The sequence below is a fragment of the Lissotriton helveticus genome, chromosome 2_2, assembly GCF_964261635.1.
Source record: "Lissotriton helveticus chromosome 2_2, aLisHel1.1, whole genome shotgun sequence".
NCBI classification, from domain to species: domain Eukaryota; kingdom Metazoa; phylum Chordata; class Amphibia; order Caudata; family Salamandridae; genus Lissotriton; species Lissotriton helveticus.
In genome coordinates, this window is record NC_136060.1 from 117,350,195 (window position 1) to 117,377,071 (window position 26,877).

General features: G+C 45.8%; 1 protein-coding gene across 1 annotated transcript in view; it reads right to left on the reverse strand.

The window, feature by feature from the left end:
* Positions 1–26,877, reverse strand: part of TMEM165 (transmembrane protein 165) — a 189,118-nt gene that overhangs the window by 44,386 nt on the left and 117,855 nt on the right. Inside the window, exons 3-4 of the mRNA XM_078678185.1 lie at positions 23,088–23,263; positions 16,935–17,117 (exon numbers count right to left, since the gene is read on the reverse strand). Coding sequence (XP_078534311.1) covers positions 16,935–17,117; positions 23,088–23,263 — 359 coding nt within the window. The remainder of the gene's footprint in view (positions 1–16,934; positions 17,118–23,087; positions 23,264–26,877) is intronic.

Below are 26,877 nucleotides of genomic sequence, written 5' to 3' on the forward strand. Positions count from 1 at the left end.
CAGGATTTGGGGTAAAATGGTCATTTGGACCGCTGCTATTCTGCCCAGCCATGAGAGGGGAAGACTCTTCCATCGGCCCAATTCATCGCGCACTTTCTTTTGGAGCGTGTTATAATTGACTGCTGTCATAGTGGGGAGTGTGGAGGTCAGCTGGATCCCTAGATAGGGTACCGCGTCCGACACCCATTGGAGGGGAAAGGTGGTCCGCAGATACGCCTTGGTGGGGGGCTTCAGGGATAGGTCGAGGGCTAACGATTTGTCTGTATTCATTTTGAAGCCGGCTACCGCCGCAAAGGCATCTAATTCTGCCATGCATGCAGGCAGGGCCGTCCGCGGGTTGTCAAGTGTGAGTAAGACATCATCCGCATAGAGGCTAATGGTGTGTGTGTATAGCCACCAAATGTTATCCCAGTCGCCGTTTTGTTTTGACGTATCCTCTGGGCAAGCGGTTCCATATATAGGGCAAAGAGCAGAGGCGACAGCGGGCAGCCTTGTCTCGTGCCTCTCTCAATGGCGAAGCTCCGGGAGCTATAGCCGTTTACTCGGACCACTGCTGTAGGAAATTTGTAGCAATTAAAGATGAAGGTGCAGAATTTCTCTCCGATGCCGATTTTCTTCAGGACCATCTCTAGGTACGGCCAGTGAACTCGATCAAATGCCTTCTCGGCGTCAACCGCCAGCAGTATACATTCTCCGGGGATTCGGGAGGTCTTTTCTCTGAGGTGTGTAACTCTCATAGTGTGGTCGACTGTTTGGCGGTCCGGTATGAATCCCGCCTGGTGTGGGTCTTTAAGGCCCGATAGGTGGGGGCCCAGTCGGGCCACCAGAATGCTCGTGTACAATTTGAGGTCTACGTTAAGTAACGAGATGGGTCTGTATGAACCGCATTTGGTTTGGTCTTTCCCAGGTTTTGGGATGACAGAGAGATGCCTGTAAGAGGTCTCGGGGGATGGCACCAGGTTCTGAGAAGGTATTAAAAAGACGGGTGAGAATCGGAGCTAATATAGTGCAGAAGGTCCTGTAGAAAAGGGCTGTAAAGCCATCTGGCCCTGGGGCCTTCCCCGGCTTAAGTTTAGCTATGGCCGAAATCACTTCCTCAGTGCGAATGTCTCGGTCGAGATATTCCGCCTGTGAGGGCGCATGGGAGGGGAGCGTAACCGAATCAAGATAATCGGTTGCTGCCTGGCCGTCTAGACGGTCACTGGCATAGAGAGTGGCATAGAATTCTCGAAACGTTTCCGCAATCTCTGCGTCCTCAGTGACTGTAGATCCGTCGGAGCAGGGGAGTTCTTTCACTGTCTGTTGTTGGCGCAGGACTCGGAGCCTGCTTGCCAACAGTCGGCCACATCTGTCCCCTCCCGTGTAATAGGCATGTTGCAGCCGCAGGGCCGCGTATTCTGCCCGATCCATATCTAGGGCGGACAAGAGGTGTCTGGCCGCTTTAAGTTGTTTCCAAATTCTAGGAGCCCCCGTCCGCTGATGTATTCGTTCCAACTCCTGTACTTTCTGGGTAAGTTTGTCTCGTTTCTGCTGTCTGTCTTTATCCTCTGCGGAGGAGAGGGCTATAAATTCTCCTCGGATCACCGCTTTCATGGCTGCCCACTGCGTCGCCCGCGTCGTGTCCCCATTAGCCTTGTGTAATTGGTAGTCGTGTATCGTGTCCTGAATGCGTTTTACTACATCCTTTCTATGTAGAAGAGTGTCACGAAGACGTCAGGCCCTGAGGGGATTTGAGGTAGGTGGGCAGCCCAACATTTAACATGCCCATTGACCTATCCATCTACGCTTCTCTGGTAGGGCCACATAAGAGTGATTCTTGCCCAGTGGAGAATCTGTTTAGGGTGGCTAATCATATTTGGCACATTCTTAAAAGATACTTTCTCCTCCCATCCGCGCCGCACCTTCACATTATTCAGAGCAGAGCCTTTCTTCTTTCAGGTTTGAAGTTTTAATTGACCTTACCATCCCACTGCCTGAAATGACAGCCTCTGATCTATTTCCACGATAGTGGTATTCAACTGATTACAAACATCGGTGGCAGGTCTAACAACGTACTACAATATTTGTTTTTCTTTGATTGAGCTATCAGGCCAAAAAGAGGCTTCAGGTTTTAAAATCTCGGACCATTTCAGGATATTTTCTAGCATACATGAAATCTTCCTTCAAACATCAAGATGTGATCAAAACCATGTCAGAACACAGAAGTCTGCTCTTGGGCCATCAAACCTGGGACAATTGTCCATCAAAGTGGGATGCATCTTGGACATCTGTTTGGTAGTGAAGGATGTTCTAGGCAAAAATTCAATTTTCCAATATCAGCGTCTTCTTGATCTGCCTCAGTCAGCACCTACTCTACATCCTGCAACGACTTATCCCGCTATTTGTAAAAGTCTATATGTAGGCTGTTCTACTGATTCCTTCATTTTTAGAACCATATAGGTGTCACATCCTTCCATCCCAATCCCCTTCAGACTCAATAGCACTCAGTGTGGAATACACTGGCCTCTAAGGACGTCCACTTTGAACTGAGGAGTGCCTCACCATTGACGGTGATGGATCAAGCCCTGATCTTTTGACTGGGTACGAGTGTTCTGTTTAATTCAGATGCTCTGTCCATCACCACCCCCACTTTTTGAATCGTTTTAGCCACCACAAGTGTGGCAGGGAATACTCAGATGTGAGTCCCTTGCTCACTGCACCATCAGGATTCAAGCAAGCCGGGCCGAAGACGGCTGCAATGCCAGAAACCGGTCCCCGGAAGCTTGTTTCCTTTCCAGTAAAGAATTGGCTTGGTAGTTTGGTCTGCCCTGTTCCCATGATGCACTGGGCCAGGGACAGACTAATTTGCATATAGCCAGGTTCTGAGCAGGGATGGTGCAGTGAGCTAAAAAACGGTGATGGATCAAGCCCTGATCTTTTGACTGGGTACGAGTGTTCTGTTTAATTCAGATGCTCTGTCCATCACCACCCCCACTTTTTGAATCACCATTGTCAGCAGTTGTGACAGGGTTCTCCGCGGCACCAGATGTAAGAGCATGCACAGCACTTCATCCAAAGATAGAGCAGAAGTTACACATTTCACCTCGATGAGAGACTCATCTGCAAATCACAGGGTGGTCCACTGCAAATGTGACTTTAAATAGTAAACCATAATCAGATTCCACAAACCGACCCTCAGTAGTAAGACACCGAAGCATGCGGAGTGCTAACCTATGTTTGTCAATTTGACAGATTAGTGAAAGCAATACAGCACCCTGCATCTTCAATAACATATTAGGCATTATGACCAGTAACCTGGAAAAATAATAGAGCAGACGTGGTAGGGCTACAATTATAGGCAAACCCACCACACTAATTAAGATGATGTGCAAAGTCTACCTTAATGTTCTCCTAGCCTGTCCTGAGCCGGCATTGCAATTACCAGAAGAAAAATTAAGGTGGACAATAAACAGCCCTGTCACTTTCCTCTTTCTACACTGAAAAATCCAATATAAAGTTACTGTTGAGCACCCTTGCTGTTGGTTTGACACAGAACATCAGGGCATACATCTGGAATGCATTATCGACTTACACTTTCTTAAGTACTCTAAAGATACATTTCCAAATAATCATGTATTTTCCAAGTCTGCTGCAAGCACTACAGGGTTATGGGCTGTCCCGGGGTGTCTGTTCCAACATGTCGAACAGGGGTCTTATATTAGGGGAAGTGATGCAGTCAGGTTTAGAATCCAAACTGTCTAGATCAATTATCGATGGCAATATGCTACGTAAATGAGTCGGTATCACTGAAGGTATGGATTCCCTTACCAAAGCAATTCAGTTTTATACTTTCCTTTATCAGCAGCACAAAAAAAGAACCGCACAAGGCTCTCTAAAAAAAACAGCCTTAAAATACAACTTTTTAATCTGTCACACTAACACTTCCATCCTATAAAGTGTATCCTAATTAGTCTAAAGGGCACTAAGTGGAATCAACATGTTGAGACTAGATTCGCGATGTGTTCATCACAACTCCAGCTCCTACAACCCACAAATGTGCGTGCGTATTTACATGCATGTCAGTCCGTACCACACAATTCAGATAAGGAGAATGTAAGTTTTCCCAGCTATTAAGAGTTGGTATTACAGTACTGTTAATGATACAGAGGGATGATTAAGGTTTACACTTCCTATCCTTTGAAATGAAAGGAACATCATTACATGCCTTTGCTCCTCTAATGAGGGCAAAGTAATGTTAATCCATGGTAAAGGTTAATATTAATATAGAAATATACGAAAAACACAAAGAAAGAATAACTACCAAAAACAAAACTGAAAAAAATGAGTGATAATTAGGACAACAGATTTTAGTGTTGGAAGAGGTGGTCAAGGCCTCAGGCTCCTAGATGGACTCCAATATCTTGAATTGGTGGATGGACCATGCCTTGTGCATTTTGGGCAATACTAACAGCTCGCAATCACATCAGAGTGCCGCTAATAAACTCTACCATAAATGCATCCGTAGCAGGCCTAGTGGTGTCTTCAATGTGCCTTTCATCAAGAAACTGCAAAAACATGTCTGCAACTTCACAGTGCTTGATGGGCTTAATCTTCCCTACAGAAAGTATTCTCCAATATAGTTTTGACGGGGCTGAGCAAGGCAGGGAAAGCTAGTCCAGCTGCGGTTCTCAGACAGCTTCATTTCGGTTTGTCTGATACCAGTGGCAGGAACAGAAGAGATTTAACACCTTCACATTCTAGAGTAGAGGCTTGAAAGGTAAATTCCAAAGAGGTTCCAGCTGAGGCATTGCCCATGTCAGGTGCGCCATTCCCTTCCTTCCACTGAAGGGTAAAGTGGAGGCCAAGTTGGTTTCTCCACAACTGGTGGATATGCATGGGACACTTGGGTTTTGTAGACAACACATCGCTTTCAAATAAAGTTCTACAGAACGTCCATTCAGGATAGCAGGCCAAGGCCCATCCTTTTTCTACCAAATAAAAGAAAGCACTACTGCCAATACATGGAGGAGTTTAAAGAGAAATGTGTCAGATAGATAGGTGTTCCTACTTAGATATCTATTACGAAAGGGCAATTACATAGTGCAGACAAACCTCAGAGGCCTATACACCTGTGAATATTTTTCCGCCTGCAGCAACATTTTCTTCAATTTCTTTGGCAGGGTCAAGCATTGGAGAATGTCTCACTGCTATCTGCCCCGTCATCAGTCACAAGATGCTTATCAAACTACTCTAACCTGTCAAAAATTCAAACTTCATTGATGTTGAATAACTCCAAAATACACAACTCTTGCCAGAAATGGGGCTAAGCTACATGAACTCAATGGTGTATACTGAAAAGTACCTGCAGCGGAACAGCTACAATGATCTACATAGTGCTTTCAAAATTGAAAATGTAATCATAACACAATTTTAGTGTCCTAAATGGTCTTCAATAACATGGTCTAGTGGTCTTACCTTCTTGAGCCACAAATGAACACCAAGGATTCATTCAAACTAGCCCCTCATTCAAACTAGCGCCTCAGAGCCACAAAAACACAGTTTCAAGGCTTAATGAGGACCGACTTTTCAACAGAAGCCTCAAAAACAATTGCTTTACTTCACTAAATGACAAAAGGAGAGATTTTATACAGTAGGCTGTGTTTGTTGGTCCCATGGACCTCTTTATCGGCAGTTGTGGCCCGAGCAGGGTGAGCTCAGCAGTCCGACCAATGTATTAAGAGTTGGACAGATTGGATTTGCAAAAACCACCGCTGGACTGCCGAGACCGCCAGGTTCACGATGGAGGCGAGGCAGTCGCCATAGGGCAGCATAGGGGAGCTGCACCACCGTGCGTATTAAGAGTTGCCTGTTCTACAAGCAGAACACGGCGGTCTAGCAGTCTGCTTCAAGGTGGCGGTGACGAAGGATCTGCGGTGTGTACTCACCCCTGTCTTCTTCTCCCAGGCAGATTCCAACGTGGGTCCATTTCTCCAAATCCCCCTTCACAGCAGGCTCTTGACACCGAGGATTACGACCCTGTGTGCAGCGATCTTCAGGAGAGTCCTTTTGGTGCCATATACCCATTGTCAGAACTGAACACATATGGCCCAAATCCTAGTAATGGGTATATGTTACTGTGCCACATATATCATGAATATGAGTGCATCTGATACACATGCAGTCGAAATGCACACACAGCCATCAATATATTTGGTAATAGTACTCACCACAGCTGTAAGATCCCTGCCTCCATACCACCAGCCTCCTGGTCGACTTGTAATACAGCGGTCTTTGGACTGACAGTGCTGTGGGCTGCTGGCGGGGGTGGACGCAGCCCTACAGCAGTCGGACCGCTGAACTCTTAACAAAGCCCATAGTCTAATGAACTAACTTCTGTATTTTCAGCTCTCTCACCAAATCACAAATTATCCATGACTATCGCACTAACACTTTACTCTAAATTACTCTAAGTGCTGCATTCTTATATCATGAAAAGTTTTTGATATAACATGGATCTCGCCGCAAGGAACAGGATGTCACTTTCAACAGCTGTTATTGTAGCAGAAGATATATATATATATTTTTTAATTTTTTTAAATATATTTTTATTGCAGATACACAAGGAACCGATAAACAATCTGTCAAAGAATACAGTTATGCATCACAATTGGTGCTACTCCCTGCCGGGTAAGGGATACACGGCCATTTAGCCCACACCCCGGAGGTTGGGCGGCAAGCATGATTAGTGCAGTATATTTACCAAGCTATGACCCAGATGCAAACATTCCAAGGGCGTTCCAAGTTTCTGCATTTTTGATTTTGAAACGCAAAACGCCCCCTCCCCTCCCCCACCTCCCTGTAGTGAACAGTAGAAAACCCAAGTTAAGATCCTTCAAAAGTACATACACGAAAATAGCATCAGTTACTCTTCCTTGTCCCTCCCCATCCTCCTCAGCACCAGCCAAGGTCATTCGCCGTTCAAGGCCCACATCAACGGGAGGCTCACGGCCTCGTATGGAATCAGCCTTATTAGTCGTGTCCCTAACGTATATCCCATTAGTCCCGGAGCCGTGACCCACTCCCTCCCCAGTTAAACCCGCCTACAGCCCTCCATCCAGCCCATGATAATGTCTCCACTTCGACCAAACTCTACTGAATTTTTTTCGGGCAACCCCTGGCCTTGTAGGTGACCCTCTCCGCTGCCATATATAGGTCTAAACCCCTTCTCAATTCCTCCAGGTCTGGGGGTTCCGGTGCACCCCAGTGTTTTGCAATATCTCGTTTGGCAACAACCAATGCAAGGACCAGGAAAGTAAGTAGTGGGTGGGTCAGATCAACCTCGTTTGTCATTCCAAGCAGTGCCAGCTTGGGATCCCGAGGGATCGAAGCCTCGAGGACCTCCTCTAATTCCCTATATATCTGGGTCCAGTATCTCTGTATTACAGCACAAGTCCATATAGTATGAAAAAAATCTCCCTCCCCCTGAAGACATCGAAGGCATCGTGGGTCCTCTATCTTCCCCATCTTGCACAGACGCACCCTGTCAAAGTATGTTCTATGGAGAAAGTTAAATTGAATAAGTCGTAGTCTAGATTTGATTGCCACCTCCCGGGGATGCATCAAGACTATCTCCCAATCCAGATCCTCCATCTCCCCCACTTCCGCCTCCCAGGTGCCCCAGGGTCTTGTCAAGTCACCCAGCATATGGTTAGTCAGTGTTTTGTAAGTTAGGGAGACCGCCTTTCCCACCACCTGCTCTTGAAGGAGCCTCCCCCCTCCAGTGGCGCATACTCAGGGATATCTGTATCTTTGGGCTATCCAAGCGTGCCGTAGTTGGACATATTTAAACTGCTGCATGCTATATAGCCCAAACTCTGATTGGAGGACTTGGAACGATTTCAACTCCCCCCTGGCTATTAAGTCTCCTATCGTGAAGATGCCGATGTTGTCCTATCTCTGGAACCCGCGTAATTTATGCAACTCTGTCAACCATTGGCAGTGCCACAGCGGTTCCAATCAGATCCAGAAGATTATTAGGAAACATTGGGGTATCTTGAACACGGGTAATGATAATCTGCCCCCGCCTCTATTTGCCTTCAAAAGAGGTAGGAATCTTAAAGACCAACTTGTCCACACCAGACCAAAAGCAGCGACCCCGAGAGCAATGGGCACACTTTGGGGTATGCCAGCTGTGACAGGCCACCATCCATGTGGGAATTGCGCTGCTTGCCCTCAGACTGCCAAATCTACCACTATTGACATTGGAGGCGGGCGTCTATGGGAACAAAGGCGCTTTACCAATTGTAACAGCCTTAATGTCATTTATTTGATAGTCTGCCCCTGCGAATACAAATACGTAGGTATGACGACTAGGAAGGTCAAGACGCGCATTTCCGAGCATAGGAGCACCATCCGCTGTCGCAAACAGTCCACCAAAATGATTAATCACTTTCTGGAGGTGGGACATGGCCCTGATGAATTTCGATGGACCATTCTAGAACAGCCCCTGATACCCAACCATGTGACAGACATTAGCAAATATCTGTTCAAAAAAGAACAAAAATGGGTGTACACTCTCAACTCAGACAAGGACGGGTTGAATGATGACATCCCGTGGATGTCCCTGTGAGATGCACTCCTCTAGCGTACTGGTGTGCTCTCTAGTCATCTCAACATGTGTAGGGGGTTTGGCACTGATTCTGACCGGTCAACAGGCTACGGTTGTTTTTCTCCATATCACGCCCCTTATTGTGAGGTCCAATCTTGGATTCACTTTAATCTTCCACTCTTTCTGATGGTTGAGTCTCGTGTGTTTTCTATGCCATGTCGGGCATAAACACCCCGTTGCCATCGATAACTAATATCTAACAGATATTGGAGCCCCTCTGCCTGACTAACAAGTACTCACTTGCCTAAAGTATTCCAGTGGACCTTTTTAATTTTTACCGTTCCACTTTTTGGTGCGGTATTGTTTGGCTTATCTCCAATAAATACAGACCTGTAATATTGGAAGCCATGATAACATGTAGATCTTTGGCAAATAATAGGACTTTCAATAAAATCCTTCTATTTGATGCCCATGCTCTAAACATTTATATACATGTTTAGTTTTCCGCTGTTTCGGTAGCAATAAATAATTTTATAAATATGCGAGCTTTCATAACCTCCAATCTCCTTGGGAGCGTCCATCCTTTCCACCGGACTACATATCCCAGAATCCTTGGTGGTCATGTGATGTTTTTCGACACGCCCAGTTGAGGAAGTAAAACTACAGTGTTTGACTCCGCGCGCTACCTCCCCTTACAGCCAGAGGGACGCTGGAAGTACCGACGGACAGGTGAGAGACTTGCTCTGCTTGCCTGTCTGTCAGCAATCCTTGCTCACAGGATGCCATTGTGCGCGCTCGCCACCAGTGTGCCCGCTGTCTATCCATTGAGGGCTGCTGCCTCTGTGGAGATTTAGTCCACAGCGCGGTAAGAGCTAAATTGACTCACTGCGGACCAGAGCTCTGTATTACCAGTTGAGCGCTGCTTCCTTTGTGCAATTCCTTTGTGTAATTCAAACCCACAGCGCGGCTATATATATCTGACTTAAGACGCACTAGAGCTTTATATTGTTCACGGGCATTATTTATCTGGTTGCTCTCTCGCGTTGGCTTGCTGTTCTAAACCCATACGCGAGCAAAGCTTGAAAAGCGCTGCTGCCTTTGTGTAATTTCAAACCCACAGCGCGGCTACAGACATCTGATCTAAAGCGCACTAGAGCTTTACATCGTTTATGGGCATCATTTATCTGTTTGTTTTTCTCGCGTTGGGCGGCTGTTCTAAATCCACACGCGAGCAGTGCTTGAAAAGCATTTATGTGCTTACACTTTGACTAGATAACGGAATGCGCTTTAATACAATTGTTAGAGTGTTCAAGCTGAAATTAAAATGCAGCCTCACAAGCAGGGATTCTGTCACTATGTCTACTAGGGGCAGTTCTCTAATGACTCAGCGATATATGCATGAGAAATTATAAAATGAGGCGCAGGCGAACCTCTTACCTCATCAGTTTTGGGAACAGATATGCTTATTCTTTGCATTGTCCTAATCGCCATTAAACAAATTTCCAGGCCATTAAGGGTCTGTTTCTTGCCATTTGTTCAACTGCGGCCAAAGCCCAAGCCTGGGCCTTTTGGCTTTTTTTGACCTACTACTACCACCAGTACAAGTTGTGATTAAGTGTGAAGTCAGCTGCTCGCTGACGTGTCTTTGTATGTCTCTCTCTTTCCACTAGAGCGGTGCTTCAATTACCTGAGCTGTTTGCCAGGTGAGGTGAGGCAGTACTCTCCTGCACAATATGGTAAGTGGGAGTTCTACTACATATCATATATAGGTATTGTAGTTATATGTAGTAACTAAAACACTACCGAGAGGATTGCTTTATAAATTCTCTTTCCAGATATGGTATACCATGTAAATGTTTTGGATACCGTAGATATACTAACTGTATGTTTTTCCCTTGTTTTCGACTATGTTTGTTCTCCTTCGGACTTCACAGCTGGGAGAATGATCCTTCACTAATACCCAGGTGATACCTTTTCCTTTTTTCATATTTTCTTTACACAATATTAGCAGTAGCGACACAGGTCCTGAAGAATGCAGTGGATACCAGTGTGATCCGTAATTCCTGCTGAAACATGTCGACCAACCTGTTGGTAGCTATGAGTTAAAACTACCAATTTCGCTCTTTTTAAGTCTTAGAGACTCTGTGGTTTCCAATAAACAAGTACTTTCCTCAGAGCCATCTAATTTTAAATATCACTACTTTGCACCTTTGCACTATTTCACTTTTCCTCGCACTGCTTTTCAGTAGCCCCCTGCGACCCAGATATAACATCACTGGTTCCCATGTTGTCATTTATGACTAAACTCTTTTCCTATCCTTCATGGTTAGAAGGAACCCACATGATGAAAAGGGCGCCCAGGAAGAGCTACTGATGGGTATTTTTCAATAACTATGAATGTTGTACCCGGTCTAGTGAACTAGTATCACTACCTCCATCACATAGTCGTCTCTTGTGAATTCCATACCTCTTGACCCTCCACTATTTTTTGTATTGTGTATAGTGCCACAGCGGTGTCTGCCGTGTGGGCTTCTTCTCCCAGCCCATGCGTCATGTAGCCCTCGTCCACGCACTAAGCGTTATAGAGGTGGCAGGGAGAAGGATCGCCCTCCCCGCGCTCCCATAAAGATATCTCAATATGTTCTTGGACGCCAGCTTAGTTCTTTCTAAAGCATAAGTTGGGTGATCTGCCGGGGCATGTAGCCAGTCATTAATCGGAGTCAGATGTTCCGCCCAATAGTAAGCCTCCAAATTAGGGAGAGAGATCCCTCCACTATACTGGTGCCTCTGAAGCGTGGACAGGGCTACCCTGGCCTGTTTTCCCAGCCAAAGGAAGGATCTCAGATCGGCGTGGATCCTGTTGAAGACCGCCACCGGTATTGGGTAATATTAGTTTTGTAGGGCGTAGAGGAATTTCGGCAGAGTAATCATTTTGTATATGGCCGCTCTGCCCAGGAGTGTCAATGGGAGCTGTCTCCAGCGGTCCATATCCGCCACCGCAGTAGTTATGATCCGTTCCACATTTCTCTGGAACGAGAGGGTCGCATCCGTAGTTATATAGATCCCAAGGTATTGGAAGCCCTCCGCAGTTGTCAGCAATTCCTCCGGCAATCTCCCCCAGTGATTGCGTCCCCCCGGGTCATAGAGTATTGATTTGTGCCAGTTTATTTTGTGGCCTGCCATCCCTCCATATCGTTCTAACTCTCGGAAGAGCTCCGGCACAGTGATCTCTGGTTTAGTGATGTAGAGCAAAACATCGTCAGCGTAGAGCGAGACCTTTTCTGGATTCAGAGTAGTATCCTCACTAGTAAAGCCATGAATGTCCTTATTGTGCCGGATTCTGGCCGCGAGCACCTCAATGGCGAGCGTGAAGAGGAGAGGGGACAGCCCTGTCTCGTGCCTCTCTGGATTTGGAACTCACGTGAGAGTATCCCGTTCACCCTCACTCTAGCCCTCGGGCCAGTATAGAGCAACCGGACCCATTTAATAAACTTTGGTCCGAAGCCAAACCTGTGGAGCACTGCAAACAAAAAGGGCCAATGGACCGCGTCAAACGCCTTTTCGGCATCCAGGGAGAGGAACCAGTGTGGATCACTTCTCCCCCTCACCTCCTGTAGCCAGTTGTGGGTTCTCCTAAGATTGAGCTTTGTTGCTCTATCCGGTAAGAAGCCCGATTGGTCCTGATGTAAGGCCCGTAATGACCGCCCTCAAGCGGACCGCCAAAAAGGTTGCCAATAACTTCACTTCCGTATTAAGTAGGGAGATCGGCAGGTAGGAGGGACAATTCTCTCGTGGTTTTCCCTCCTTATATATCGGAATTATCGTGGCCGTAGCGAGATTCGGTGGGTGCTCTTCCTCCTCGAAGACGCTCGTAAAGAGGCCCTTAAGATGACGGGTCAGTAGGTCCGCCGTGCGCTTAAAAAGCTCTGCCGGGAAACCATTCGGGCCTGGGGTTTTGCCCGGTCTCAGCCTGGCAATGGCGTTCGTGATGTCATCAGACTTCTAGAGCCTCAATGGCCTCTGGGAGGAGGACCGGTAGGGTGGTATCGTCTAGGTATTGGAGAGCCACCTCATGGGTAGCAAGGTCTCGGGCCGCGTAGAAAGTTTCATAATGGGTAGCAAAAGCCTCCGCTATCTCGGAGTCGATGTTGACCACCGCCCCCTCAGCCGTATCGATACGGTCTATCCACCTCGCCGCTCGCTCTTTTTTGCTGAGCCATGCCAAGAGTTTCCCTGACTTGTCACCCACGTCATATAACCTATGGAGGGTGGCGAGGGATTGGGTCTTGGCCTCATTAGTTACCAGTTCCCTATATTGTTTCTGGGCGTCAAGTAACCGTCGTAGGGTTTCGTTGGTATTATGGGTTAAATATTCTCCCTCCCATCTCAGAATAGCTTGTTCTGGGGCCGCTACCACGGCCTGAAGTCTCAGTCTTTCCTCGCCCAATCTAGATCTAATCCTGTCACGTAGGACCGGCTTTAGGGCTTCCCATAGAGTGACATTGGAGTCCACGAGCCCTCATTTCCCGCAATATATACCTTAATGTCTGCCCTCACGCCTCTCAAAATCGCCGCGTTTTGGAGATCCCAGGCCGCGAGACGCCAGGAACCCGCGTCTCTACCCTGGTCGTGCCCCACTTTCACGTATAACGGTGAATGGTCGGAGATGCCCCTGGCCCTGTAATCTGCGATATCACCCACTCTCAGATACTGTCGGGACATAAAAACATAGTCGAGGCGCGAGAACGTCTTGTGAGCCCCAGAATAGTATGAGTAGGTGTGCTGAGTCAGGTGGAGCCATCGCCACACGTCTGTCAGGCCTATGGTGGTCATCTGGTTGAACAGCGCAGTCCGGTGTTCCTCCCACACTGTGCATCTAGATCTATCAACGTTTACGTTCATGACGTCGTTAAAATCACCCCCACCACTTGTACCGTGTCTGCTGTGTCTAGGAGTATGTTTGCCAGCGCTGTACTCGTGCGTGACTGATATTTGGGTGGTGCATAGACCGAAATCAGGGTATATGTGCGTTTGTTCCAGGTGCCCTGCACTCCAGCGTACGTTCCCTGCGGGTCAATCCATGTGCGAGTAATGGAGAAGGGTGGGGATTTTTTAACAATGACCGCCGCTCCCCTCGGATGTGTATCCCGCATGGACCAATACCCTGTACCGGCCTCTGGCGATGAAGGCACATTGAGTACCCTTGAGGTGCGTTTCCTGTAAGAAAATGATGTCTGGGCCGACCTTTTTTATATACGCGCTCACCAGGCCTCTCTTAATCTTAGAGCCTAGTCCATTAACATTCCATGTCAGGATACTCAACCTCCTGCCTTCCTCCCCCGGTGTATCTACGGTACCTGCCATTGGAAGATGCTGTAACTATGAATGACCAGACCCCAGCATATGCCGGTGATGCGGAGGCGCAGTGCATGCAACTGAACTCTTACCTGTGTTTTCTTTCCCCCCCCAACTGTCCCCACCCGGTCCCCTAACCGAACAAACTTGGAGAACTCTTCCCCCCCTCCCCCTCCCCCTCCCCACCTCCCTCCCCTTCCAGTTGTGTCCCAAGACAGGACATGGCTTTCCGTAGGAGTAGGCCTGTCGCCCACCCACCAAACCCACCCTATCAAACACCAAGAAACACTACTAAACGTGCAAAATACAAAACAGAAGGGCGTGCCAACTTGCGTGCTTCTCTGAGTCGGGCTGTCACTCCAGTACTCCAAATCCGCCATCTTTCAGAGCCTCTACCAACGTGTCTGTGCACTTAGGAAGTGCAGCTTGCTCTGCGCTCCAGGTCTTTATCCATTAGGATTTGGAGTCTTGAGTCTCAGATTCAGGCCTACTGTGTTGTCCTGACAAGTCCTGTTCCAACACACGGATCTCTTGTACCAGCGGGTGGTCAGATTGTCTCTCTTCTTCTTCCTCCTCTCACCCTGACATGCGGCTATCAAGAGCCTCCTCGTCCTCGCCCTCCGAGCGTGCCGTGGTGCGCAGTACTGCAACTCTTGACCCCGTCTCGGCTGCACCTCTTGGGGAGGCAGAACGCCCCTTTCGCACCGTCCCAGTGCCTCGACCTCTGTATGGCGTCGCTGGGGTTTGCCTCTTGGATCTCCTGGATTTCAGTCGCTGCGCCTTCGGGATTTCCCAGTGGGTTGCGTTCTTCAGGGATCTGTCTCGCAGATCTTGTCTAGCGATCTCTCTGCTATTGAGGATCGGACGCTCCTCTAGCCATTGCCAGGCGTCCTCCGGGTGTGTGAAGAAGAGTGTCTGGTCATTGTATATCACCTTGAGTTTCGCCGGGAACAGTAGCATGTATGCGATTTTCAAGTCTCTAAGTTTAGCCTTTACCGCATCGAGAGATCGTCTCTGCTTTTGGACCTCCTGACTGTAGTCTGGGAATATCATGGTGTGAATTTTCCAGTCGGATCTCTCCCATCTTTCTCGCCTCTTTCAGTATCAAGTCTCTATCCGCAAAGTTTAAAAAACGTGCAATAACCGGACGCGGTCTTGCCCCTGCCGGCTTTTTTGCGAGGAGGGCCCTGTGCGCCCTCTCTATTATGAAACATGGCGAGAATTGTGCCGCAGGGAAGGTTTCCACTAACCACACGTGGAGGAAGGACACCATATCAGCCTTCTCAATCCCCTCCCTAAATCCGACATAGCGCAGGTTGTTGCGCCGGGCCCTGTTTTCGGCGTCGTCCACCTTCCAGAGCAGCTGGCGATGGGAGGCCTGAAGTTCCGCCATGTCTCTACGAAGGGCCGTGATTGAATCCTCGGCATCGCCCATCCGCGCCTCCGCGGAGGTGACCCTGTCGGACAAATTTCGAAAATCCTGTCTCAGGAGTGTCACTTCCGAGCCCACCTCGCCTATCTTGACCTCCAGGGCCGCCCTGGACTCCTGGATATCATTGCGCGAAGCCTGGATAGCCTCCATCAGTAGTTCAGTGTCTGAGCGTGGGCCCGGGGCAGCGGGAAGGCCATCCGCCACCTGGCGCGGCGCAGCAAAATTGTCGATTGGGCCTTGTTTGGGCCCTTTAGGCTGGATATCCTTTTTCCCCATGGTATGCAGAGGCGTCGCGACTTGACCACTCCGTAAGCAGTTTGCCTCCTGTCACCCGGGCGCTGGATGTGGTCTCAGAACGACTGCTTGCGTCCCAGGCCCTCCGTCTCCCAGACCCCGCCGTAGGTGTTGATCAGGTCCCAGTCTAGAAGGGCCAGGGAGGGCTGCCTGCCTCTTCCGTCTGGTCGTCTCTTCTCAGGCGCCGGGCCCCTGGACTCTCCGCCTCACACCGCTGTGTCGATGGCCACGCCCGTGGCCCTGCGCCGTTCAGGGGCCCCCTCAATTCACCCTGTATGTCAGGCAGGCCTGCGGGCTATTAAGTACAACCAGGGTCGTTTTCCGGACCGATCTGTCCTCCAGTCTACCAACTAGGAGGGGATGCGGGGCTCGCGCTGTACCCCTCTGGTCCCAAGGGGGGGCCCACACTGTCACCGGGCTCCCAGGATCGCCGGTAGTCTCAGCGCCGTCACTCACCGCCTCGGCGCCTCACCAGATCGGTGACAGAGTACTCCCAGCCTCTCAGATCGCCACTCCGCCTTGCCGCCGGTCTATCGGTGGGGGTGGGGGGGGGGGGTGGGGGGGAAGGCTCCCCGGAGCCCCGATCAAGTGCTCCCAGGGCCCGCTGTTATTGCCCCAGGCAGCGCGTCCCTCCCGCTTGCTGGAGTTTGCAGCCGGACTGTATCACCCCAGTTCAGCAACTCCATTGGCGATCCTGCGCCGTGTCCTCCATCCTGCCCGTGGCTCGGCTCCCAGGGCGCCGCTGAAAGTATACGCATTTGCGACTCTGCGGACCCTTATTCCTTCTGTTTTCCCCGCCAGCAAGGGACGCAGAGCGATTCCGCACAGTCCGGAGTTGTCAGCAGCGAATTAGGAGTTATATGATCATCGGATTAATAGGCAGCCCTCCGGAGCTCTTGAGCCGCACGTCTCAGCCCGCCATGGTGCTGGCTGTAGCAGAAGATATATAAACACTAGGTGCTTTGCACAGGACAGTTGCCAAAAGGATCCAGCTTAAAGTGGGTTTATGAGACGTGGATTTTAAGTAGGGAGTGAATGTAAACTGCACACATCAAAACTATACATTACACACACACACATTCAAATACATTATACATACTTCCAATTTAGGGCAGAAGGAGATGAAATGGTTGAGACAGAATCATACAATGTTCATTTAAGTGTAAAAGTTTGTAACATAACACGGCCTCTGGGTTGCAAGGTCTGCCACCTAGCCACCAGATCACATCAACTATGAACAATAATACAGTGTAAATTTCTACTCACCTCTCGAGCAGCCAAAACAATTGTTGTAAGCTGTGAACGATCGCCCCACTCTGCTAAAAACGTTAAAGTAAAGGCTTGAAGAAATATTGGAGAGATAAAATGTTGCCACTTTCTCGATCCAGAACTTGTGCTGCCTCCCATTTCGACATCTCCGGGCCCATTAAGCAATTTTGATCTCTGATACTGAAGATAAAAGAACACATTTACACATTTTAGACAGCACACAAACAAATGACCAAGTCAGCATAAAAGTTACAAACCAAACTAGCATAAAAAGGAAATGTCATTTATCCAGCCAGTCCAGCATGGTCATCTTATTTAAATTACACTCCTATTTAATATGTGTAGATTTGTTTTATAGCCTTTTAATGTCATGTGATGTAGTGGCTCTGTCTGGGTCTTAATGACCTTCAGAGTTACACATAGGGTAATCATAAGCTAACAAGATAGACGTGCACCCCTAGTACAACCTCTGCAGTCTTGCACATCCTGTGATCGAATACATGGCTAAAGCTGTAGCTCCATATCAAGAAGCACATAATGCATACAGCAATTTGTGAATGGGTAGCACGGAAGATCTAGAGCAGCAGGATATAGAAGAATGGTGGAAACAAGACTCTTGAGTTTAAACATTATTATGAGCGGATTACACTTTTCACTGGGAGCTAATGGATGAATTGTTTTATGCATGCTTATCATTGGTGTATTTGAGGGTGCTAGGATTAAGGATGGGAAGACAGCGGTCTCGTGTCAGATCTCATAGTGCAGCTTGCCTTCAGGACACTTTCTAAAATGAGTAACTGGTATCAAATAAACAAGCAATAGCACAGCCAATAGGTCTGGTTTGCATTTTGAATCCAGTCCAAAACATGATAAACCTGCTGCAGTAAAAAAAGGTCTTCTACACAGAATGAGATAAAGAATGTAATGTGCAATGATACACATTTCTTTTAAAAAGTTATGTAGCCCCTCAAGCAATGCAACCACCCTGTAGGAGGAATGATTCAATTAACAGTATATAACAGGAGAAAGAGAAGTACCACGCTGGGAGGAGCCTAAGCCCACTCCGTGTATATTTTGAAGAACTGATAACGATGGGCATTTCAGCCAGAAAATATAAGTGGAAAGCGAACCCTGTACAAATACAACTGCAAATCTTCACTCCTAGGTCGAACAAAATTAAACTTCAAGAAAACAAGTTTCAAAGTCTGAAGGTAATAATGATCATAAAGTTTCATTAGTAAAAATGTTCACTTTATTCTTCAAATGCTAATTAATTTTTAATTTCTTCTCAAACCAACACATTTCGCAACATTAGTAATACATTGTCACGTCATTAGCGATTGTATCAACATTATAAGAACAATGTACAATATTAATGAGAGGTGAGGATGAACCCCAAGCAAGTTGATACAGACAATTCAAAAAGAAAAAAGGGACAATGAAAAACAACAAGAAAAAGGTAAAAGGAGAAAGAAAATGTAGAAATTCACAACAAATCGTTCATCCAAAATCAACTGAATTTATTAAATACAAGACAAATATTACAACATTGAAGAATAAAGTGCACAAAAGAATCAGAGAATATTTGAATAAATAAAAGCAATGTCACAAAGGAAGGAGAGTGAAGCCAAGCATTTATCCAAAAATGTATCAAACGGACCCCATGAATGTGCACACCAAATAATCAGAGACGAAAAATGTGAAGTTCTCCTTTGTAGATCTGCCCCATGAATTGTAAGGAAAGACCCATCCTCATGTCTAGTGAAAAAGATTTTTCCCCCAATGATTTTGGAACATTAACAAAGTCTTTAAGAAATGTGTCAAGAGAATCCAATAGGTTTTTCATTTAAATTGACGTGTGATTTTAACAAATTGCGCGAAACCAGTTTAACCATAGTGATTAACTACCTCAATCCCAATTAAAGTGTAAATCTATTTTGGCTTCTTGCTTCAATTGTAGCAATCAGATTCTGAAAGCAAGATTTACCGCAGTAAGAATTCACTTTGTGGAACCTCAATAATAGGAGTACATTTATCCGAGCTTCATACTGTTTGAACCTTTTCTTAACTATAAAGTTGTTATATAGGAGTGCTCCATATAATTAATTACAATTACATCAAGAGTATTGTGCAGGAATAATATTGTATTTATCAATAAAAAAAGGGATCTCTTGGAGAAATCAATAGTCAGGCAAATCACATTCCACTACCTTCACAACCATATACTCATCCCTATCAGTCCTAAAAGGACCCATAAGGCAATTATACAAAATCTGTTTACTAAAACATATCATAGAACAAATTATACAGTTATATAAGAATCATCTTAATCCAAATTATTTATTAAGAAATACATTACACATATATTATAAAAAATCTTATACTAAGAGAGACATCACAAACAAGACATACATATTTGTCATTCAAAATGCTGGTTAATTTGAAGGAATTAACTGTCTTCTTTGCAATGTGGAGGACAGTATGCCTCGTCTGAGTCACTGGGACCAAACCCGTGTGCACTGCATCAATGTGCCGTTGCAAAAGCTTGTTGGCTCTGCACTCCAGAGATCTTCGGGCTATTAGAAGCTCCAGCCTCTAGCACCTCATCCCTCAAAGATCAGCGCCCTCAGTGCATCCCTTGCACTGTGGGTCTCCATCTCTGGTGAGCTACCCGAGGTCCTCTTGTGACTCCTGCACCTTCGACCTCAAGCATGTTTTCCTTTGCTTCAGTGGGCTCCCCTGCTTGCTCGGTGCCTGCTCTGACTCTCCTGCACTTGGCAAGTCCCTTCGATCTTGCTGGCTCAACGTATGAATCTATTTACTTTCCACTCAAGTTGTGGCTACGAAGGCTTGTTGGTGCTCCTGCCAGACATCGACCACCTAGACACTGACATCCGACGTGGTACAGCTTGGGCACAGCTCCTGGTCCTCCTCATCTTCACCTCGTCCTCACAGCTGCAGTGACAAGATCCTAGTCTTTACTCCTGAGAGCCATGCTAGGGGTGGGTATTGTGCTTCCGTGTCTCCAGGTCACCTCAGAGTGGCATAGACTCTGTCCCCTCTGCTTGCAGGTGAGTCTCCTCTTCAAAATCCACCCTTGGATTCCATCGGAGTACTTCATAGGCTTCTCCAGAGGCATCTTTTTTGAACTCTTCCATTTTCGTCTACAGTAGATTCCGACGTCGCTTCCCCTTTATGCAACAGACTTCCCTGGTGCAGGTAACCTGGTTCCTGGAGCCTCCACGGGTGGGGTGGCTCTCCAAACTTTAGTCTTCCAAAGAGTGTATTCGGGGTCCTCTGGGAAGGGTCCTTCCTCTTTAAAACTGCCACCACAACATCTCAATTTACTTCTATTGGGCACACAGTTGTATTTCCACTCTGCACACAGCCTCCCTGGGCTTGATGGGTACCTACTGTGGGTGGTTTTGTGTGTCCCCAACTCCTCTGAGGCTTCTGGTCCAAGTCTCATTCTCCTTACCTGATTATTTTGATGTATTATTGTGTGTATTGTTTATATGTATGGATAGGAGATATACCAATGTGTTAGTGATTGTTTTGCCTAATAATTAGACTTATGTCAATTAAATGTAGTAAACAAGCGGCCTTACACTGCTTCAAGATAAGCCTAAAGGCTGCTCTCCACAGCCACCACTTTGGGAGTTTTTTATGATTATCAAAGACCACTAAAATCACCATATGGGTTGCCTGGAGTAGTGCAAGGTGCATCACAACTTAAGAGTGTGCACCATATACTAAGCCAGCCTACTACAGTAAGTATTATAATTTTTTTCTCGTATCTGACTTTTTTTTTAACACAGATTAAGTGTAAAAATAGCTTTCTTAGAAATTGACACTAATACAAGGATATATTACTTCAGTCCTTATACAATCTACTGTTTATAGGAACGAGGTTACCCATTTAAAAATAAATATTATTCCTACAGGATATTCTTGAGATAACTGGAATTAATTATCTAGGGAACTCAAGTGTAATAACCCTTTCGTAAAAAAAAAAAAAGTCTCTAACAGGTAAGCAGCATGAAGCTTAGACAAATGTACTAATATTATGGAGGTTCCACAAAGTGAATTCTCATTATGGCAAATCTTGTTTTCAGAATCAAATTTTTAAAATTGAAGCAAAAAGCCAAAATGGATTACCACTCTTTAAAAAAAAAATGTAACAACAGATTTTATTGAGTTTTCATCATACCAGAGGGGCAAAGGCCGGCAAACAAAGCACAAATAAAATGCATTAGAGAATGTCTCTGTGTACTGTATAACCCCCTCCCCTATAGTTTGCAGAACATCAGACCAGGAAAAACACCCAACCCTCCTCCCCCCCAATGGGATTACCACTTTAATTGGAATTGAGTAAGTTAATCATTATGGGGGAAACAATTGTTCAAATATCACTTTGTCATTGCAAATGGAAAACACGTCCATCACTAAGATTTGCAATCTCAGGTTCTCTTGAGATATTTTGTAGTGACTAGGTTACGGTTTCAAAAACCTTGAAAAAAAAATGTTTTCATTAGGCATGAGGATGGGCTTTTCTTTACAATTCATAGAAGAAGCCTGCAAAGTGACTTCATGTTGTTCATCACAGATTATCTCTTTGATTTGAGTCCTTGCTTTTTTTAATTCAAATGATCTGATTCTCTGAGGCACCTTTATCTTCAATATTGTAATTTTGTCATGAATTAGATAAATTCAATCTATTTTGGATAAAATATTTGTTGAAAATTTATAATTTTTCTTTCTTAATCCTTTTTCTTACAATTTTTCTTTGCCCCATTTTATATTTTTGAATTGTCTGTACAAACCAGTTTGTAGTTCATTCCCATCTCTCATTAAATTGTACCTTGTAATTGTTATAGTATTGATAGAAGCACTGATTAATCTACAAGGTATTACTAATGTTACGAAACACATGTTGGCTTGGACAGAAGTCTAAAATTAATAAGCATTTGAAGGGTAAAGAAACAATTCATTTTTACAGAACATTCCTTGCGATCAGCATTACTTTCAGACTTTGAAACTTGTCTTCTTGAAGTATTGCAGATAGTCTTGCTGGCAAGCCAGACCTAAAAAGGTTTCATTGGTGATGACTGCTGCACAAATAGTCTCTTCTTCCTTCCAAAGAGGCTTCTAACATTTCCATAGAAGTCCTGTAATTAGCCACAGATCTCTTAATTAATCACAGATGGCTTTATGTTCCATTTGGAAACTTTCCTTATTTAAGGGTACACAATCCCAGGTTAAATGTTTGGGAACACCCAGAACACGTGTGCTTTCCTGCCTTCGTGACCATGACTTTGTCTTCAGCATGCTTTAAACTGTTGATACTAGAATCAGTGAGTGGGTGTTGCACTGTCCTACCGAACAACTATCCAATTTAAACCATTCCCATTCGAATATTCATCACCAATCAACTATAAATACTTAATCAAATACGTATAATATAATATGTATATAGTTTCCCGTCAATAAGGAGAAGCTGTGGAGATTCCTTATCAGGATGGCCTAACTAGATGGGGCCAACCAGAAATTTACTCGGGCTATCCTTTACCTAGTTCTCATCTACAAGGCTATCCATCATGATACCCATACAACACAACCATAAACCCCTTTATGGCGAATTTCTCATGCCTGGAGTAACAACTACTTTGACTGGATTCTTCTCAGAAGCAAGATTCCAAGTTTGAGTGACCTATTGCTGAACTAAATCTACTCCCAACTCATTTATTCCGCAAATATATATTTTGACATGAAGAGCTCAGTTGCAGCACAGGGGCTGCCATACTAGTCTCAGTGTATCTGCAACAGTCAAAATAACGGGCTTGCTGGTCTGTGTTGAAGAGAAGGAGATCTACTTTCATGGCTTCTATCACATTGAGGAAACAACGTGGCAGCACAGACATCACTAAGATTCACCCCTGAAAGTTCCAGGACCCCCAAAAGCTTTGAGAATAATGTTGCAAAATTGCAAATGAATCAACTGGAGATGAGTTACAGAAACTATTTTATAAAGGAAGGCAGATATAGGAAATAAAAGATGCAATTATTTCAAGCAGTTGATCGAGAGGAAGGCTGCACACTGGAATTGTATTATCCAGCATTTTCCATAATAGTAAAAGCACATTGACTTACTTCTTCATCTTTTCTTTTAATTTCTGCTTGCACTTCCTCCAGCTCTTCTTGGCCTTCATCAGGGCTCATCTTCAAACCTTCTCGAAGCATCCTTAGCCCAAAAATAGCAAACAGCGCTGTGGACACATAGTATGTGTATACTCTAGGAATAACTGTAGTTGCGTAACCAAATAAAACTGAAAAATAGTGAAAAGATAAAATATTTTTTTAAAAGAATAATTGCAACTCAACCAGATTGAACTAGCGATTTTTTAATATTTTTGGAATTGAATCAAATGTACAGTTTTCTCTAGAAAACATTTCTCCACTGAACCATTTTTTATTAATACATTGTGCACATAGTAAAACAATACCATCTTTTTTTAAAACGATCATTCACATTAAAAGCACAAAAGCCACAGACATTAGGGGGCCGATTAGGATGGCGGACGGACTTGCGTCCGTCCGCCACCCCTGAGTAGGAGGGACCGTCCGCAGGGGCAGCGGCGGTCCCTCCATGGCAATTAGGATGTGACCGCCACCCTGGCGGTCACATCCTGTATGTTTTACATTGCGGCGGCTGCTGCTTGAAGCAGCACCCGCCGCAATGTAAAAAACGAAAGCTGTGCATTTGCATGCACAAAGCGGCAGGCACCGCGCGGTGCCTGCCGCTTCATGCACGCAAAGGCAGGGGGGTACCATAGGTACCCCCCATGTGTACCCCCCACGAAACCTTCACCCAGGGGGCCCGCAACGGGCCCCCAAAGTGATTGTCCCTATGCTTTTCCACGGCGGAAAACCCGCCGCGGAAAAGCATTACTTTCCCTGCATCCTAATATGGCTGGCGGTGTCTGATAGCGGCGCCAGCCATGTTAGTGCTTTTCGCCGTGGTCGCCTTCCGACCGCGGCGGAAGAGCGGCGGACAGATTGTGAGACCCACCAGCCATCCTGATTTGGCGGTGGGTCTTTCAGGCCTCCTCGGCGGATTTCCCGTATACTCCGGGCCGGCGGTGGCTTCCGCCGGCCCGGAGTATGCGGGAAATCCGCCATCATAATGACCCCCTAGGTTTGGAAACTTCAAGGTGAAAAATGAAAAACTTTATTTTGTGGAATCGGAGCTCTTGAAGTGTGCAGTCTTTCAATTCAAGATTTGCTTTTCATATTTCAACTATGGCGATGAAGTATAGTGAAGAAAAAAAGCCAGTTACTTATGCTCATTGAGCTATGACTAGGTATACTCATGGTGTGGATTTTAATACAACTTTTACTTGTCCATGGGACAGGATGCTTCATAAATCTACTTGTCCTGTAAAAAAAAAAAAGTCTCTTTCTTGTTATGCAGTGAGTTGACTATGGCAGTGATCTCATTACATGAGACTTCTGAGAAATACGTATCTGATTATGCCAGGCCTCATATAATAGCAGGTTTAGAAGTAGCAGGAAGCTGTAGTTCCAGGGTTGGAAGGCCCTTTTGAGTCTGTGCAAACCTGCAAATTTGAATGTTTAAGGATTTTCACCAACTCCTCTCTTACCTTTTCCAACATAGAGAAATGTACTCTTGACAAGGGAAAACAAGCATTTGCAATGCAATAGGTCTCGCATTTACGCTAGTTTAAGATATTTGCATTGGAAACGACAATGCCTTTTATTTAAATTTTAAAACCAAAACATAAAATAAAAAGAATTGCCATTTACATTGCCAATAGATCAAACTTGTGTAAATGCGAGACCTATTGCATTCCAAATGCTTGTTTATTGTTATGGTGGGGTTGGGAAGAAGAAGGGCCGGTGAGGGGTAAGCAACAACAGAAAGGAAACAGGGAGGGCATGTGGGGGCAAGAAAATGGACATCAGCGGATAGAGAAGTACATGAGGGAGACAACTGAAAAAGATGCACTCTAATAGAGTACCTAAACACCAAGAATAAAAGTATTGCCTATATAAATGAGCAGTGGGAGACACAAGTAATGCATTAATGCTCCCAAGGACAAACACATGATGAGGAAGGTAGCCTATGACAACTGACCAATAAGAAGCAAGCAAATGAGAGGGACAATGAAACCAACCAATGTTAAGCAATGGGCAATCTCTAAGCCCACTGATAGAAAACAAAAGAGCTCAAAAGACAGGCTTTGTGCTGCTTAGGCAAGACCAAAAATTGAAGTGTAAAAATGAACTACTCCAAAGAAGTTATTGGGCACTGAAAATGGAATCCACGTGCCCAGTCTCAGAAATGTGTGTAAAAGTGTGACCCAATTGAGCCCAGTTGGTTCCAGATGCAAGTTCTTCACTGAGCATGGTAGGGAGTGCTCCACAGAGTATTCGGAGGACTGCTGAGACCGAGGATTGGTATCCTCGATAACTAGTCTCCCAGGGATGAGGGGACATCACTTGAAAGCTGTACATCTTACTGGAGAAGTGTGCATCTGTCTGTAGCCTGGCCAATTAAGTTTTAGCAGCTGATGAAAGTACTGTTTTTACAAAGGAAAGCCCTGGGCTGGACAGTACTAATCGTGCCATTTGTTAAACTGTTGGGAGTTCTACGTCTCTACTCCCACACTCCACACCTGATAAACCTTGAACTGCTCACCCTCATTACCCTTGAGTTACAAACAGGAAAGGGTGTATGTACTTTCCACCCAGTTTGCAGTACCATAGTAGGTCGGCCCTTGGACATCAGTGGTAAAAGTCCCCAAACTCCAGGATTGTGGCCCAGTAACCTGTGGCTGCCCTGAAGCCCCCAAGCAGGTTTTGACAGCAAATATTTAGTGGTTCATCACAAGCTTTCAGGATCATGTAAACTTATTAAATGATTACATTTAGCACAGGCAGACACCATGAGTAATTGAGAAGACTATAGTTCATATCATACTATGGGAAGTTGTTGATCCTCCCTTACTGAACAGGAGCATCTTCATCGGAATCAAAACATGTAACGTATACATTGAAGAGAAGGGGGCTCAGAGTGGAGCCCTGCGGAACTCCCGTGGTCACCTTTCTTGGGGCCGAGGAAAACGGGGGCAGCCATACCTGCTGTGTTCGGTCCTCTAAAAATTATTTAAGCCAATCCCAAGCTATACCGGAGATTCCAATGTTTGAGAGACTGTCCAAGAGTTGGCGATGAGGCACTATATTGAAGGCAGCAGAGAGATCCAGTAAAATCAAGGCCACTCTGCCGCCTGCATCCAAACATTCTCTTATTGCCTCCGACATCTCAACAAGGGCAGTCTCTGTGCTGTAGGTGGCCCTAAATCCCGACTGGCCTGGGTGGAGAGCACCAGATGACTCAACAAAGTATTTGTCTGTCCCCGTCTGTCTGTCTGTCTGTCTCTGCCTGTCTGTCTGTCTCTGTATTTCAGGGTGCGCTATTCAATGCTTGATCAATGCCATAAAAGTTCATCCAACCATAATTTGGGGTGATCACTACCAGTATGCACTTTATTCGGAATCTCCGCCAGTTCAGAAGTTTGCACTAGAGTTTATTTACGTGTGTGTCACTGAAGTGACCTCATGTACAGTCAACCTCCTCTAGCTCCTCATGAGTTAAAGAGTGGTGTTATCTGGAAGGAGGAGCTGCAGGAAGGGAACGTAGGTATGGGTTTATGTGATGGTGTCAAGCACATGGGGAGAGAAAAAACAAGCACTGGCAGAGCCAATAGGTCTCGCCTTTGGGACCTTATAAGTGTTTAGTTATCCAGCACAATATCCTTGGTGCAACATGAACTGTTGCATGACTAAACACTTATAAGGTCCCACAGGCAAGACCTATTGGCTATGCCAATGCTTGTTATTTGTTGAGAGGGAGAAAAGG